Source organism: Perca flavescens, chromosome 14, assembly GCF_004354835.1.
Source record: "Perca flavescens isolate YP-PL-M2 chromosome 14, PFLA_1.0, whole genome shotgun sequence".
Classification (NCBI taxonomy): Eukaryota; Metazoa; Chordata; class Actinopteri; order Perciformes; family Percidae; genus Perca; species Perca flavescens.
Genome location: NC_041344.1, coordinates 28421336 through 28438587, shown reverse-complemented (window position 1 = coordinate 28438587; position 17252 = coordinate 28421336). Strand labels below are relative to the sequence as shown.

Below are 17252 nucleotides of genomic sequence, written 5' to 3'. Positions count from 1 at the left end.
CAATTATAGAGTATTATGATACTTTGTACCTTATGTTGATTATGTTGATAGTGTTCAAATCATGATGCATTATAGACACAGGCTTCATAGAAAATGCTAGGTCAATATAAGTATAGGTATAAAATTGCACTACAAATCATTGTTGCTATTCATCTGGCCAACTGTTCACCTATTTGACAACCCAAGTGAGGACAACATCAGCGAATGAAAAGTTATGTCCCATTCTTTTTCTTTCAGAAAACACATACATTACAAGGCTTGAGGTAACATTTTAAAATAAGACTAACTTGACTACTACTCACAACTACGTGCTTGGCATTTAAATTTTAACATTTAACAATTGACTTAGGTTGTGGAAGTATATGTCTTGGGGAATAAAGCCATTTCTCTTTCTATATTATTATTACTATTTTGAAATGTGCATGGACAAATGTGTACAAAACTATGTAGCTTTTAGAGAGTTCTTGACTGAATTCAAAAACAATTGATTCTCACTGTTTGAATATTGTCATTACTGATGTCTTTCCTTTTGTGTACTTTCAGAGATAGAAGATGACTGCCAGGGGGAGCCAGGCATTGTGACAATGACACTGCTATACAAATTATTTATTATAAATATTAAATGTCTATTTTTATATTATTATGAATAAATAATGTAACTGTAATTCCTTGTGGTTGGGTTTGTTTTGAGGTCTCTGACATTTTCCATTACATTTTTTGCATTACTTTAGGTGGTACAGTTTTCTCCAGCAGTGAAAAAATATATTTTCAAAGTATGGAAGTATACATTGTGTGAAATAAAACAAATCAAAGAGACGGTAAGTGGTACTATGCTGTACTCTGGTCCTGACCTGTATGCATATGTGGTGTCTTGTAAGCCCATCCATCCTATTGCTATTGTTAAACAATTCTATTATCTCTCTCTCAGTGACAGTGTAACCTATGTACATCAATACAGCTACTGCTATTAATATGTAGCTAGTGTTATTCGGATGTGCAACAAGTAGTAGTCACAGAGTCAAAATTTCTTGCGGAATTTTCTAGTCTAATATTATTGTCCACAATTACACCAATGTGTGTGGCGTTTTATAGAGGTTTAACATTATATTTACAATAAAATCATATTTCTTTTTTGGTTTCTGGAATATTCTTCCTGGGCGCCTCTTTCTCGTCTGAACAAATGCTCTCACTTCATTGGATTTCTCGCCTGTCATTTAAAATCTTTTGTTCCAATTGGTCAAATCTAGAGTGGGCGGGGTTTGTTTCCAGGAAGTGAGTGGCGTGACTCTCTTGTCTATGGTGACTAGGGGCCTGTCACACTTTTTGCTTGTCATTCGCACAGCTAACATTTAATTCAACGGTTTCTTAATCCACCAATATGGGTGATGATGAGGAAAAGTATGACGGCATGTTGCTTGTTATGGCGCAACAACACGAAGGAGGGATACAAGAGGTAAGTTAGTGTGTCGCTTAGCTACATGTTAACGCTAACGTGCTAATGTTGAAGCTAACAGTAGCCTGTAATGCTAGTAGACACGATGGATGTAGCTAGCTATAATATGACCGTACACCTCGCCTTAAGCTTTGACGTTAAGAAACGGCAGATGTTTTTAACTATTTACTACAGGTTTCAGCTAATATTGTTATCATTATTAATACTGGACCTTACGTCTTGTATCAATGGACTGTTCTGTTGAATTCGGCATACATGTGACTTAACAATGCAGCACGAAATGTCAGTCAAATCACATTTTAGTTCTTGCTAAAGTCATTTTCTAAAGAAGCTATTTCCCTAGAAGATGTTATGAATATTCGTTACTCAATTAAATGTTTGTATGTATGCAGCACTGAGTTGCTGGGCCCAGGCTGTGTGGGTAGTGTCAAATGGCTAAAATTTCTAGAAGAATCAGAGTTTTCCTTCCACATAGGTTTCTAATAATAAAATATACGTTTAATTATGAGAAGGCTGAGACAGTTGAGTAAAAGGAAGGATTATCAAGCAATAAATAAAAGGAGGGTGTGGAGGATTGGAAGAAAAAAAAAATATAATGTTCACATGCAAATCAGCCATGAAGCTGATAAATATATCCACGCAAACAATGCTCGAGTCCAAATTAAACTGGGATGGAATTTGTTACAGCCTCTACTTTTATTTTTTATTTTTATTTTTTTTTCTTCCCCTCAACAGTTAGTAAACACATTTTTCAGCTTCCTCCGCCGCAAAACTGATTTCTTCACCGGTGGAGATCCAGGTGCCGCAGAGAAGGTGAGCGATGTTATTGTCTGCAGCTGCATATTTAAGAATATGTACTGTCCTATGTCGTGGCAGCAGCGGCGGCATACCTCATTTCTGTCTAACTCTTCTTTTTTTTTCTTCAGCTTGTCAAAGATGCTCTCACCCACCACAGTCAACTGGCGCTCAAGTCCCACAAAGAGAAGCAGATGAAACAGGAGAAGGAAAAGAAAGAGAAAGCCAAGAGAGCTGCCAAGCTAGCGGAGGAAGAGAAGAAAAAGAAAAACGACGACGGCCCCAGAATTCAGGAGCTGACTGACGAAGAAGCGGAGAAACTTCAGTCTGAACTTGACCAGGTGAAATGTGGGAGCCTTGATGTCAGACGTGAATCACTGCTGCTGTTCTTAGTACGAATGTCATTAATGCATTCATCTGTGGTGTTTTGAAATTGTAGAAAAAGAAAGAAGAGGAGAAGAAGGAGACCGCTACAACAAACCCAGAAAAGTCACCCGACAAAGTAGAAAAAGAGAAGGGGGTGAGTGGACAAATTTCGGTTGGACAGTTTGGTGTTGCTGAGAAGTAAAACCCGCTCCTGCCGACGCGCTCATCTTAATTTCCATTTCCCCAGTCCGACTCCGATGGAGAGGAGGATGAGAAGGACAAAGGTAAACTGAAGCCCAACGCAGGAAACGGAGCTGACCTGCCAAACTACAAGTGGACACAATCCCTGTCTGAAGTTGATGTGAGTGCCTTTTGACCGATTGTTGATTTCCGTGGAATGCTTCGGCATCACCAACTTGTCTTTCCCCAAGCGCCTCAGAGTAGGTGTTTTTTTTGATCATCCTCTCCTTCTTTCGTGACTGTTTTTGCTGTAACAGCAGACCCAGGTGTGCTGCAAAAAGCTTCTGTTCTGTCAAATATACAATCATCGTCATCATATCATTGTCATGCGATTTGATAAAGGTGCAATGTTGATTTTTTGTAGTGGCGGCCTGCCGTGGCAAAATTTCTGCCACCACGGTATCAGAAATCGGGCAGGCGCGCAATGTAGTCGCGGTTGCCTTTTCAAATGATCCTGCCGACATAATGCACCCCTCCCATTGGCTGCCGCTCACATTGCAATTTAACAACAAGTAGAACTATTCAGTGGTTATTGGGCCCATCCAATTTACCTCCACATACTGTTGTGTTGATGTAGTTTATCGTCAAAACGTCCGCTTTCTTCCGAGTCGACTTTTAAACGAACTGCTCCGCCAAAAACATTCATATCAAACATTTGGAAACGGTGAGTCAGTGTAATATAATATCAATTGGAAATAGTCTATAGAAGAATTTCTTGTGAAATTCATTTTGTAGACCTATAGTATATATAGACCTATAAGTGCCCTATAGTTCCTCCAAAAAATACAGTTCAATCACAACTGCAAATATGCCTCGTTGTGTGTGAATAGAGGTGAATGAATATATTTTTTTGTGTTGCAGCAAAGTGTTAGTTCCATTTCATATGTAAAACATTTGGCGGCGCGGTGGGTGGGGTGTTGTTCGGACAGACCTGCCCCCCACTGCTAAAACAAATCCTAAAGGAAACACTGAGTTAAAGATAGTAGCGTTATGGCCATGCACGATGCCAATACAGTGAGGCACCGGCTGGCTGAGCATTTATTCACACTCGCTGTCCCCTGACGTTACAGTGACGGGGAACATCACTGCCTCTTATCGCTGCTACGAAAAATAAGTTTGAAACACTATGAAGGTAAAAAAAAAAAAAAAAAAAGCAAGTACTGAACTGCCCAGGAGTTTGTGTAACAACAGCTGACGGTTTCCTGCAACCGTAAAGCATTCGCTTCGTCTCTTCTTTTTTTTTTTTCCTCTCTCTTTTGTCCGTGAAATAAAGCTGCCTTCAGGTGCGGTTGGAAATGTTGGTTTCCCGACGCCGCTGCCCCGGAGCTTTGAATATTCGCTGTTGAAAAGCACCGAAGCTTCGAAGCTCCAAAACTGGTATTCGGTACAGCCCTGCTGTAAACAAAACCGAATCTAACAGCAGTGTTCCGTTTGAACATCCTCCTACAGCTGGTCGTGCCTTTTGACGTGAAGTTCCGCATCAAAGGGAGAGACGTAGTGGTCGACATCCAGCGGCGCTCCATCAAGGTGGGCCTGAAGGGCCACCCTCCGGTCATTGAAGGCCAGCTTTGCAATGAGGTGAAGGTGGAAGAAAGCTCCTGGCTCCTCGACGACGGCAAGGTTGTTACAGTCCACTTAGAGAAGGTGAGAACCCGGTTAGTGTGGCTCACTGTAGGTTGGAACCAGTGTTGTCCTCTTAGCTCAAGTCCCAAGTAAGTCCCAAGTCATTTTGTACAAGTCTTAAGGCCGTTTTTACGGTTGTGCGTCGAATCGACTGCGTATGCCCGCAGACCCCTCTGCGTCTACGCCGTAGCCTGACGTGCACCTCTCGAAAAATGTAACTACACGTCGCAGTGACTCACGTTGCTCGGCCGTGGCTCGGTAGCGCTGCATTTCCCCCCCCCCCAACTCATTTCCTGGTTCTCCTTCTCCATAAACAACATGAGATCAAGGAGAGGGTGAACGTTTCCTGCTCCAGATCTCCAACCGTGGACAGAAAGAACAGGGGAGAAACTTTGTTTCTCTCACTATGACTCTAGAGTTGCTACTCTTTCCAAAGCTAATCGCCGTCACTCTCTCACTTCTCCCTCGCTCTATTACCCACTCCCCACACACACACACACACATGCCGGCTCGACGCACACACCAACGCACAAGTATAAACATCAGGCCACTTACGTAGGCTACAGCGAAAGCTCTGCGTGGAGCCTACGCAGAACTGTAAAACAGGCTTTAAGCAAGTCTCTAGTCCTTTTTTTTTTTTTTTTTTTTTTTGTCAAGTCCCAAATCTTTGTTATATGTTGCCATAGCAAGGAGTTTGACTGTCAAATCATGACAATCGCATCCCGGAGAGCTTTTTTTTGAGTCGTCCAATCATGATTCACAGTTTGCTCTGCTGCCACTGCATAGCACACTTGATAGTAAGACAGCACACGTGAGAACCTTAAAGGACAATTCCGGCGTAAAAATGAACCTAGGGGTTAATAACATAGGGTACCGAGTCAAACCTGGAACTGGTCATGACTGTTTCCCCGAGATGGCGCCCGCCTGTATATGTGAACGGTACCGTCTTTATAAACTAAACTATCTTTTTAATAAACTGTCTGTTCACTTATCAATGCTTCGGTTTACATGTAGGGACCCTCCTTATGCTACCGTGGAAGTGTGGTGCTATTTGGAGACTTGTTAGTGGTGTAGAAATAGCGTTTTCTTTTTACTTTTATCCGTGCCCCGACGACTAGCTTTATAAAATAATTAGCGGTTTGCGCTAAAACTGGTCCCATTCAAAGTGAATAAAAGCACTAATCCTATTCTTTAATTTCAGATTAATAAAATGGAGTGGTGGAGCCAGATTGTTACCACAGATCCAGAAATCAACACGAAGAAAGTCAGTCCAGAGAACTCAAAGGTAAAGTGTGTGTATTCCGCCTCCCATACATCTGCAGCAACACCTTCCTGCCTCATCCTCCTAAGTGTGTGTGTGTGTGTGTGTGTGTGTGTGTGTGTGTGTGTGTGTGTGTGTGTGTGTGTGTGTGTGTGTGTGTGTGTGTGTGTGTGTGTGTGTGTGTGTGTGTGTGTGTGTGTGGTATTTCTCCTGCTGAGCAGCTGTCAGACCTGGACGGAGAGACTCGCGGTATGGTGGAGAAGATGATGTATGACCAAAGGCAGAAATCGATGGGCCTGCCTACGTCCGAAGAGCAGAAGAAACAAGACATTCTTAAAAAGTAGGTTTCCAGTCGTTGCGTCAAAAAATCCGGCGGGTGCAGTTTAGCTCGGTAATCGTAAAAAGATCTGACGTCAGCTGACATCTTTTAACGATGTCGACCGCCTCTCCAAAAGCAGACGCTGCATTCGGTGTCCGTTTCACAGCAACTTTATTATGTATGAAGAGTGAATTCGAAAGCTGCCTTTCAAGTTTCGCCCCCGCCGTTACCTATTTGTGCTCAAGGCCAGGCTCGTCTGCTGTAACAGAAGGTAATAAAATATAGAGTGGTGTTTGGACCAGCCTCTGCCGTGGTTCAAGGAGAGAGAAATAAAAAGGAAAAGCCCAAATGAGGTGTGAACTTTCACTCACTGTCGAACAACAAAAGTAAGCAGTGCCTTGACCTGCCATATTATCTTTTTAATAGTTTTTATACACTATAGACCATCCCGTTATGATGGTGGTGCATGGTAACTAGGGTTGGGTATCGTTTGGTTTTTTTTCGATTCCGGTGCTAAATCGATACTTTTAAAACGGTGCCGGTGCCTGAACCGGTACTTTTCAATAAAGTTAAAAAAAAATAAGGGTAGTAAACAACAGTCAGTGACTTGTTTATTGCTAAGGCCATGGTCAAAATTAAAGATTTAATAATAATGTAATAACTTATTTCACCAGTAAATTGCTGTTGAACCCCAGATGGGAAAAGGGTATTTTACAGTTACTGTGAATGCACCACGAGGCTACCTGTTTTAAGTGAATCTGTGTTGTTTAATTCCGACAACGGCAGCTGCGAGTGAACGCACCGTCTGTGTTGTTTAATTCCGACCATATAAACATACTGTATATCTATGAATTGCGACAACGGCAGCTGCTGCGCAGACGGTTACATCCCGCTGTACAGTCACACTTTACACTGTTTAACGTTAGCTGTCACCATTTTAACCGTGATTAATCCAGCTGCTAGCTAAAGGTAGGCTAACGTTACATGCTGTCAGGTGTAGTGTAAAGTTGAGCACCGAAATGAGGCTTTCCGTGCAAAAATATGCGGGGTTTGCATGATTTCATAATCCCCGCATTTTCGTTGCAAAAAAGTCACATATATCTTAGCAGAAAGTTGAAAAATGTTGCGTTTACTTCACACAAGAGCAGCCATTTTCCCCTGTTGCCATGGGAACGTTATGAAGTGACGTAATTACACGACGTGAACATCATTGAAAAGCAGGGTGTTGGGGAATCACTTTTTTTCTCTCTCTCTCTTTTTCATCAAACCGCAGTTTTTTTTCAAGTTCCTGCAGTTTTTGCAATATCCCGCATAAAATTGCATAAATATCCTGAATATTCCATCGCATTTTTTAAGAAAACATGCCGCATAATCAAGGATTTTTGCCCGCAACAATCACAAAAAAACTCAGCATTTTTCTGGAACGACTGATATGTTCCTCTCAAACATGCTATGCTAAAATGGAGCTTTTCAGTCAGCCATATTCAGACGGACAGTATGAGGGGGGGGGGATGTGAACATTAAAGGTAAACGTGTTCTAGGAGAAACCCAAAACGCAAGTATGAACCAGAAAATGAGCATGATGTTGGACCCTTGAGTGTCTGCAGGGCAACAACTAGCTGCCTCTGTTTTTTTTTTTTTTTCCTCAAGGTTTTGACAAATGGTTGTAATACCGTTTGGAGGTGTTTAAATTAATCAAATAATCCATTCATTGAATCGTGGACATAAACGATGCTGCATCGATAATCGGCAGGCTCGCAATCGATTATTTAACAACATTTCTGTTTACATATTCGGTTAGGTTTTGCACATTCAGGAAGTGCCATGTGCTCAGTGCTGTAGTTTTATGTATCCAATTCATTTAGTATTAGAGCACTGCAGAATGTTTTGTTTTTGAAGCTTGAAAAGCTATGAATTGCATATCCTACATGGCTTTAATAGAAAAATGTATTTGACGCATCGAGATATCGAATCGAATCGCTGACATGATAGGCGTAATCGAATCAGGAGATCAGCGAAGATTCGCACCTCTAATAACCGAAGAAATAAATACGACGTCTTTGGTTCTGCTGTGTGGATTTTGATCCTTTTTTTTTTTTTTTTTTTTTTTTTTTTTTTTTTTTTTTTTTTATGTTTTTGTTTTGAACTGTCCATTGTCTAAAACATATATAGGAGAACTCTTAAGGATTGTTTCCGTTGAATATAAATGTAAAATATTACACAGCAGTAGTTAACTGCGATAAGACCTGGATGTGAAGGACGCGCTCTTATCACTGCTGGCTCAGTTCACACCAGAAGAGACCTGCTGTTATGTTGACCTTCCACTTCCTCTCCGCGCTTGTTAAAGCTGCCTCTAAAGATCTCGTATAGTTTTTATAAGGGTTAAACCATATTACTGTGGTGACTGTAGTCGGGATATAAAGTTGTTTTTATAGACACAAAGTTCACACTGTGTCTTTCCAATCCAATCTGCTATTGTCATCTCAGAGGGATTACGGGTCTTTTCCCTGTTCACACGTTTAAAAAAATAAAAATACAATTCACTCCTCGGCCAGATGGAGGTGCAATAGCTAAAATTAGAAGAAATGTTTTCTGTCTGTGCCCTGCAGGAACATGCGGACTATCCAGAAACCTACCATATCTCAGACTAGGGCTGCAACTAATGATTATTTTCATTATTGATTGGTCTGTTGATTATTTTCTGGATTAATCGATCAGTTGTTTGGTCCAACAATTTGGTATACAATGACCAAAAAAAGCCTAAGATGCCGTGCTCGAATGTCTAGTTTTGTCCACAACACAAAGATATTCCGTTTACTGTCAGAGGAGTGAAGAAACCTAAAAATAAATAAATATTCCCATTTAGCAAGCTGCAAATCAGAAGGTTAGACTATTTTTTTAAATTTTTTTTTTTTTTTTCTCCTTATGAAAAATAACTCAAACCGTGGCCGGGTTGGCTCAGTGGGTAGAGCAAGGCGCACGTATGCTTCGGGGCTTGTGCCTCGACGCAGAGGTCCGGGGTTGGGTTCCGACCTGTGACGGTGTTCTGCGTGTCTCCCCCCCCCCTCTCTTTCGCTCTCTCTCTCTCTCTCTCTCTCTCTCTCGCTCTCGCTCTCTCCCCTTTCTCACCTAGCTGTCCTGTCAATTAAAGGCAGAAAAGCCCAAAAATAATCCCAAAAAAAACCCAACTCAATCTCGATCATCAAAATAGTTGCCGATTAATTTAAAAGTTGACATTTTATCGATTCATCTTGGCAGATCTATCTCAACCAGCTCTGATATATGTAAAACAGGGGGAGAGGATTAAACAAATAGAAAATGATGCTGTAAGGTATGTAACAGAAAGTAAACCGATAAAAGACTGACTGCGTGTGGTCGTGTTGTGTCCGTCTCTGCAGGTTCATGGCTCAGCACCCAGAGATGGATTTCTCTAAAGCCAAATTCAGCTGAGACTCGCCGCTGGCGAGTCCACATCACTGTTCACGTGCATCATATCCGAGTCGACGTCAGGCACCAACGCCAGCTTCATCTCTACTCTCCATACTGGACATGGTTTTGCTGACCATCGCGTCTTAAGTGCATAGGCTTCTGTTTTAGTTATCATTATTACACGGTTGATGAGTGAAATGCCCACGTTCTCCCTTTGCATGTCGTCTCAATATTTAAAGATGTCTGGATTATTTTTTTGTTTTTTTTAATAAAGGAATTTAAAATTAAAGTGATGTGATGCATGAGTGCTTACAACAACAAAAGTAGTGAAAAAAAAAATCAATATAGAATGTAACGGAAAATGATTGTAAGCAGTGAGATTTAATTGTTTAGCCTTTTTTCCTGCTCACTTTTGTATTTTTCCTGGCTGTGAATTATAACGTTAGCAACCTTGAAAGAGGTCGAGGCCAAGGCTAGTGATTTGACCAGCCCTCGGAGTCACTGAACTCAGCCATGTGTTGGGTTTGGATCCTATCCAAAGGCTACTGGCCTACAATGAGAACCGGTTTAGTTAACCCTCACGTTGTCCTTGGGTCAAATTTGACCCGTTTTCAGTTTTTTTTTTTTTTATATCAGAAATATGGGTTTCTTAACAACCAAATTGCCCCAAAATAACTTGGATGAATGCATTTATGTTGAATGGAACCCATAAAACATATATACATCCGTGTATCCATGTTCTTCGCAGGTAAAAATTAATGATTACTTCCATTGAATTTTGGATGTTTTGTTTTCATGGCTTTTAGGAAAAACTTTTTTTTTTTTTAAATAGTTTCAAAACAGCATCCTGACCAAACTCTGACATAAACCAGTCTGCGATTCACTCAACATCCTCTGGTCTGAACTATTGTATTAGAATAATTCATAATATCTGGGTTTTTTTAACTCAAAAATTAGGTATAATGTCATTTTATTAGGTTTATTGACATGATTTTAAAAAAAACATTGAAAAGAGGTATAAAAACGTTTAAAAAAGTGCCAAAAGCATCAAAAAAGTTCCAAACGGCGCATTTGTTTTTCAATTTTGACCTGGAACGATAAGTTCATGGACGACGGTGAAGACAACAGAAGCGTTAAGAGTTGTCACTATTCAGGGTAATTGTAACATACTGTCCTGATGTGGATGGCAAAGATTTCTAAACGCTTTTGGTGTAAACATATTTGCAGTTAATTTATATTACGTGTATGATGCACCTTGCACAGGGTGGAAAGGTCTTTAATTTTGAACCACAAGGTGGCAGTGTTTTCCTAAAAGTGGATAGAGTGCTGCTGGAAGGTTGCATGTCATATGTATGTATAGTTTATTTACAATGATTACCACACTTCTACAACTTCCCACCATATTTATAGTGTACGACTTTAATTAGGAACTTGAAGAAATCAGTTTATTTCAGCTTTAGGTGTATAATTCAAGATCAGGACGGCCTGTGAAGTCTAAAATAACTTGAAAATGCACTAGAGAGTCAATTTAAGAGTAAAAACTTTTTTGTAAGTTCATTTTATTTGTATGAAAGAAATATTTCATGTTAAAATAACAATAATGGAACATACTGCATGTATGCACTATCACCACCTATGTTGGTGATAGACTGGCCAAATCAACCAATCAGATCAACGAAGCGTATGAAAATACAACCACAAGCCCGCCCCTGCTGCTGCAGGCAAAGCATAGCTCGTTAGCTCAGCAAGCAAGCAACATGTCGGTAAAGGATATTTGCCGTTTGTGTAACGAGAATTTAGGAATAAAAGACACCCTTTCAGGTTCCCGGTCCATATTCCAAAGAAGGATCCAAGAGAAAAAAAGCATTAGCGAGCAGCTAACAGAATTAGGGCTACCGCCGGCTGAAAATACTGGTTAGCTGATTGGATAAACCATCTGTCTATCACCCCCTACACCCGTCTCAAAACCAACGCTGATTGGCCCGGTCGTTTGGCCAACGGCTCCAAATTTTCTCTATCTCAAGATGCCAGACTGATCTGCGAGTGGAAAACTGGAGCTCGCCAGATCAGGACGGTGTCACGAGGCTAGTTTAGCAGAAGCACCGTAGCTCCTTCTGGTGCTTAGCACCGCCCAATGACGATTGTGTTTAAAGAAATGGCAATCAACCAGAACACGTTTTCCTCCCATCCCGGTAATGCTGTGTGGAATAGCCAGACCCTCCTCCGCAGCGCTGTGGAGGAAGGTCTGGCAAAAGCGAGACTAGGTTGACAGTAAAGCAGTGTTACAGTCCCTTTACAGTGAAATGGAAATGCTGACCAATAGCATTGATTCATGAAAAAGAATTAAAATAACAAAATATGGTGATACAAGGTTTTTGCCCGGCAGCGATATCTACACACATACTAAAGCGAAAAATACATGCACACGCACACACAGACAAACACACACACAAAAAGGGTCTCTGGGTGTTGTAATGAGCTTGGATTAGTTAGATGTTGTGTTTCTTATTCCACATGTTCTTCAGATATAATGTAGCCTCTAGCCTCTAGCAGAGATGAGCAGAGGGCTACAGAGTAGAGCTGTAATCGGGCCTTAAAAGTTAGACCCGACAAGGCCCGAGCCCGACAAAATTCGGCCAGAGCCCGACAAGTACATTTTGATTGACAGCTTTTTAAAAGCCTGAACCCGTTTACAACCCGACATTATTCAAACCACTCGCCATTTACGATATTAAAAGTTTTTGCAGCAAAAGCTGACACACTTCTTCGTCAACGTTTGTTTCACCGTTGCAGGGACGGGTTTTGATGCTGTATAAGAAACGATGTGATTATAGGTTGATCCTGGGCGCTGGCGGGTGTTGAACAGCTTCGATCAACACGCCTTATCGGCGACGAAATCCCTGTCGTTTTGCTGTCGTACTTTAACAGAACGTCGCCTCTTTTGCATTTCACATAACCCGCTGGCTCATCATTCTCATTACGCACCTCCGTTTCACCTCCTCAGCATCCATTTTCACGCTAATTGAAACACATCACCCCAAGCCCGGCACCAAGCCTGTGTAAAATGATAGAAATTGGACAAAGATCTTCAGCTCTACTACAGAGGTCTGGCAGGCTCGCTTCTTTCTAACTCTACACCTCCAGATTTTGATTTGTTTTTTGATTTGCATTTTCAAACTTTGCTGACTGCAAGTAACATCACTTGAGCTTGAGGCAACTCGTTAAACTCCACGCAGCTCCCTGTGGAGACACAAAAGGCCTTTCCACATATGTAGTAGTAGTACTCCCCAATAGTCTACGTGTATACATACTTTAATGTGTAACATCTGTAATGCTGTATTTTCACTTTAAATTTGAGGCTAGAAGTAAAATATAAGGATTTCAGGTGAAGTTTGCTGCAATCGTCATTCAGACATATTAATTGTGTGAGTGATTTACTCTTTTCAAATGGAACTGTGTGTGAATGCAGTGATTGACACACCGGCTGAACACTGGGGATAATCAGCATGCTGCTACCAATGAGTGAAAGACACACTTTCTCACTCAGACCACACTGGATATCATGCACCTCTGCTAAATGTTACTTCAGTGAGGACCAGTTTGCTTACAAGTCTTTTCTGCTCGTGTGACTGTCCACAGCTAACTGGACTGGCCTGTCAGGATGGTGAGAGGCTGTCGCCATCCCTGTGGTGACCAGAAGAAACATACATTAGCTTATGCTGGCTAGCAAGTCTTCCTAATGTGTGAAATTGCTCATGTAGTTCAAAAACACTGCTCGGACATCTGTCTCATTGGGGCAATATGTGTTTTTGCAAAGGCTGCGATTTGCCGATTGCAACGTGCAGCTTGCCATGTTTGACGTTGGATTTTTAGGTCGGTATATTACCATATAGTGCGTGTCACAGGGATCTGAAGCAGTGGTTCCCAACCTTTTTTTGTTATGAGGTGCCCCCAGAGCTTCCCAACGTATGTTCCAAATGTATAACACTTTTCATGATATAAAAGTAGATATTGTTAATTTTTTTATGTCTGTTGAAATGTCAATATTTAGATTGCTAAATGTTTGAACTGTTTATCCATTTCTTTTAGCTAAAGATTTGAACTGCTTAGTCAGTAGGCCTACTTTCAGATAACCATTTCAGCTGCTTATGCAATACTTTTAGCTAACTATTTCAACTGTTTATCCATTACTTTTAGCTAAAGATTTGAACTGCTTAGTCAGTAGGACTACTTTCAGCTAACCATTTCAGCTGCTTATGCTTTCTACCATTTATGCATTACTTTTAGCTAACCACCTGTTTAAATGGCTGTGCTTGCTTGCTAACTAACTAGATTTCAAGCACTCATACATAACTGCAACATCTAGTGTTCAGGTGATACAGTGGTACAGCTGATATATTCTTTTCATAAAATCATTTCTATTTATTTTTTTTTTAATTAGTTGAGCTGCTCCACAATCTTTCCACATACCCCCTGGCAACAGCAGAAGTAACCCTGGTTTGGAATCATTCTTCTAAAGCACTGTGGTATCTGTAAAAATGGTCCCACTTGATGATTCCAACCTGTTCTGAACACATTCTGGTCCCAACAAAGTGGCAGGTTTGGGCTCAGTTTCGCTTCGGGCTCAGGTTGTGTTTGAGTAGGTTATTTTCAAATGTAATTTTCTAACAAAGTTTCTCCATTCCTCTCTCTGACTGTGCCAATCAATTCCGTCCATGCGGGTTATGTGGTCAAAAAAAAGCCCAGAGGGAAAAGGAAAAGATACAGAGCCAGACAGAGAGCCAATGTGTTGCGTTAGCCTGGCAAACTAACAGTCAATAATGGACATAATAAAGAAAATATATAGATTCGGTTAGTTTTTGGTCTCAAATTTGGCATTACCAGTCATTTCTAGTCAGTCTGGGTCTCTGTTTTAGGCCACTGCAGAACATTAGTATGAGTTGATTTGCAAAGTACAGAAACTATTCAAAATCCAATTTGCCTCTATGGCAACCAACATCTAATAATCACATTAACAACCACAAACATGTTGTCAGCCTTCAGTTGTTGGCTACTATGTTCAACGTACTGAAAATATGTGAAATGCAAGGATTCTGCATAACCCTGCCACAGATTAGGAACATTGTAGCTTCCATTAACTGCAAGGGAGGTGAAGCCAGAGGCCTGATGGGATTGCGTATGGGTGGGGCAGCCGTATGACTGTGCAGGGGTTGAGGGCACCGAGGAGGCAGAGTCTGCTCAGCTGAGAGCAATGTCTCACCAAGGTACCAGAATTTCTTCATTAACGAAGACACACAGACATCAGAGGGACGGGGTTGGGGTTTTGGGGCGGACGAGGGGGCGGTCTGCAAACACACCTCCCTGCCGCTGCGCTGACTCGCTGTTCCAGACTTGACAACTTGTTTTTTGGCAGCGGCCCCTCGTAAATCACCCGCAAGGCCTTGCACAATGTGACTCACCATCATAATCGTGGTGTTTGCGGAGGCCGCTTCGCCCTTCTGTCGTCTTCCGTGAGGCTGCTCGGTGGCTTATTCCTGGAAGTGGAGGGAGGGATACGTGAGGGGACACCAGGACGAAGATGAGACAGGAGACTGGCATCTTCCTCATCTGTCAGATTTAGATTTTCCCCATTGGATGAAATCACAAGTCTAACTTCACTCCCTGTCAGTGTCTGCTTTCTTTTTCTTTCTTTGATACTTGTCATTTATGTAATGAATAAACTCCAATTCTGTCACTAAAACAGATGGAACATGTAGTTTCGCTGCCTTTTACCCTACATTACCCCTCTGCTACAGCTAAAACTAATAACTACACTCACAATAAGGCAAGAGTGAGCCAATCCAACATCTGCATCTGCTGTTTAGAGTCCTCCGTCCTCCACACCTGGGTGCTGGGCACACTCTGTAAAGCGTATTTGGAACACACACTTCCAGGGGTGGAGAGAAGGGCCAGTGTGCAAAGTCCATCTCCAATTGTCAATTAGTGAAGGCCAACACAGGCTGCAGTCTGGGGTGTACAGAGCAGATCAGCCATCTTGAAGAACAAAGGCTTCAGTGAGCTCAGGGTCCTCAGATTAACACACACACACACACACACACACACACACACACACACAAACACAAGTGTAAGTGAGAGAGCAGAGATGGCTCTGGGCCCAGCAGGACCTGTTTATCGCTCCAGACTGAGCAAAGACCATCAGCAAACATCCTCCCCACTAAGTCTGGACAACTGCTCATAAACAGGTACTCTCACACAGACACACACACGCACACACACACACACACACACACACACACACACACACACACACACACACACACTGGAAGGTCTCAGTGACTCTTTTTGGCTTTTTTTGGTTCCTGAAGTCATTCCACTTTCCATATCCAACCCTATGAATAATAGCTATAATAAAAAAAGCTATAGTCACTGTACTATATCTGGTAGAGCTTGTAGACACAGCAGTGTTACATACTAGTGATAGCCCGGCGTGATTTACAAATACTGGCTAATACCAAAATAATGTCAGGTGTTCATTGGTCCAGTGAATCAAATATTACAAATATGAGAGGATTGAATACATATGAGATATGCATAGAAAGACATGTTAAATACAAATCAGTTGGATTGGTGTGCAGAAACTCAAGATGATACATATGCATACTGTACATATGTGTAAATGTATGAAAATACATGTAATGGGGTCAGTGATATCATGGCAAATGCTTTGCATCAAGCCCAACAACTGTTACATAAAGTTAAAAGATATAAAAGACATAAAGATTGACCTTATTTTCATTTTCGGGTCAAATGGGAGTGCTACTATGATGATCACATCAAAATCGTTATTTTTAAAACACTAAGAAGGCTCGACACAACATGGAACTTTGCTCAAAGTATCACCAGGGGCTCTACACATGAACTCGAGCATTGAGAACATTGGTTGTGTACACGGACACGTTTTGACTCGCAAGATGGCGGCGAGCGGAAAAAACAAGTGCTAAAGTGAGTTGTTCAAAACCTTTCTTTTTATTAAACTTTTAAAAATAGTGATTTTGATGCAATCACAGTAGTGCCCCTAGCACTCCCATTCAAAGAGCCATTTGACCGAAAACGAAAATACGGTCAATCTTAAAAGTGGCATTTCCGTCTTAATTATGCTTTTAAACGAAAGTTTGATTTCGGGTACATTCACATAAAGACCCTAGGTTGCATTTTGGCGACAGTTATGTTTCAACTGTGTTTATTATTGAGATTTTGAATTTAAGTACAAAAAACTACTACAGCTGGAGTATGTGACAACGTTAGCTGTTCACTTCGTTTCACATTGCCAGACCTATTTCCACAGCGCTGTGGAGTAAGGTCTGGCTACATCACACATACATTCCAGGATAGGAGGGGCACAATCTGCGGTGGCTCTGCAAAATAGTCTCTGGAAGGAACTAATGAACAAATGATAAGCTTAATTTAAACGCAATATAGTCTCGCATTGCCAGAACTATCTCCACAGTGCTGTGGCTACATCACACATACAGTCCAGGATGGGTTGTTTGCATTTCTTTAAACCAATCACAGTTCTCTTGGAGCAGCGCTAAGCTCCGGACACAGCGACGGTGGCTCTGCAAAATAGTCCCGGGAAGGAAGTTTTTTTGGTGGAACATTTGCACCCCGCAAAAGAACACGCCACATACAAGACTAAATGAAGTTAACTGATCACACAATACAGTAAGGTGAGCTATATAAATTAGCTGGATACATGGTTAAACCTC

General features: G+C 41.4%; 1 protein-coding gene across 1 annotated transcript; it reads left to right on the top strand.

The window, feature by feature from the left end:
* Nucleotides 1-1231: 1231 nt before the first annotated feature.
* Nucleotides 1232-9775, top strand: nudc (nudC nuclear distribution protein). Its single transcript, XM_028597403.1, has 9 exons — nt 1232-1453; nt 2189-2266; nt 2380-2589; nt 2688-2768; nt 2862-2975; nt 4304-4498; nt 5679-5762; nt 5960-6078; nt 9456-9775. The coding sequence occupies exons 1-9, from the start codon at nt 1379-1381 to the stop codon at nt 9505-9507; spliced, it is 1008 nt and encodes a 335-aa protein (XP_028453204.1). The 5' UTR covers nt 1232-1378; the 3' UTR covers nt 9508-9775.
* The last annotated feature ends 7477 nt before the right edge of the window (nt 9776-17252 follow it).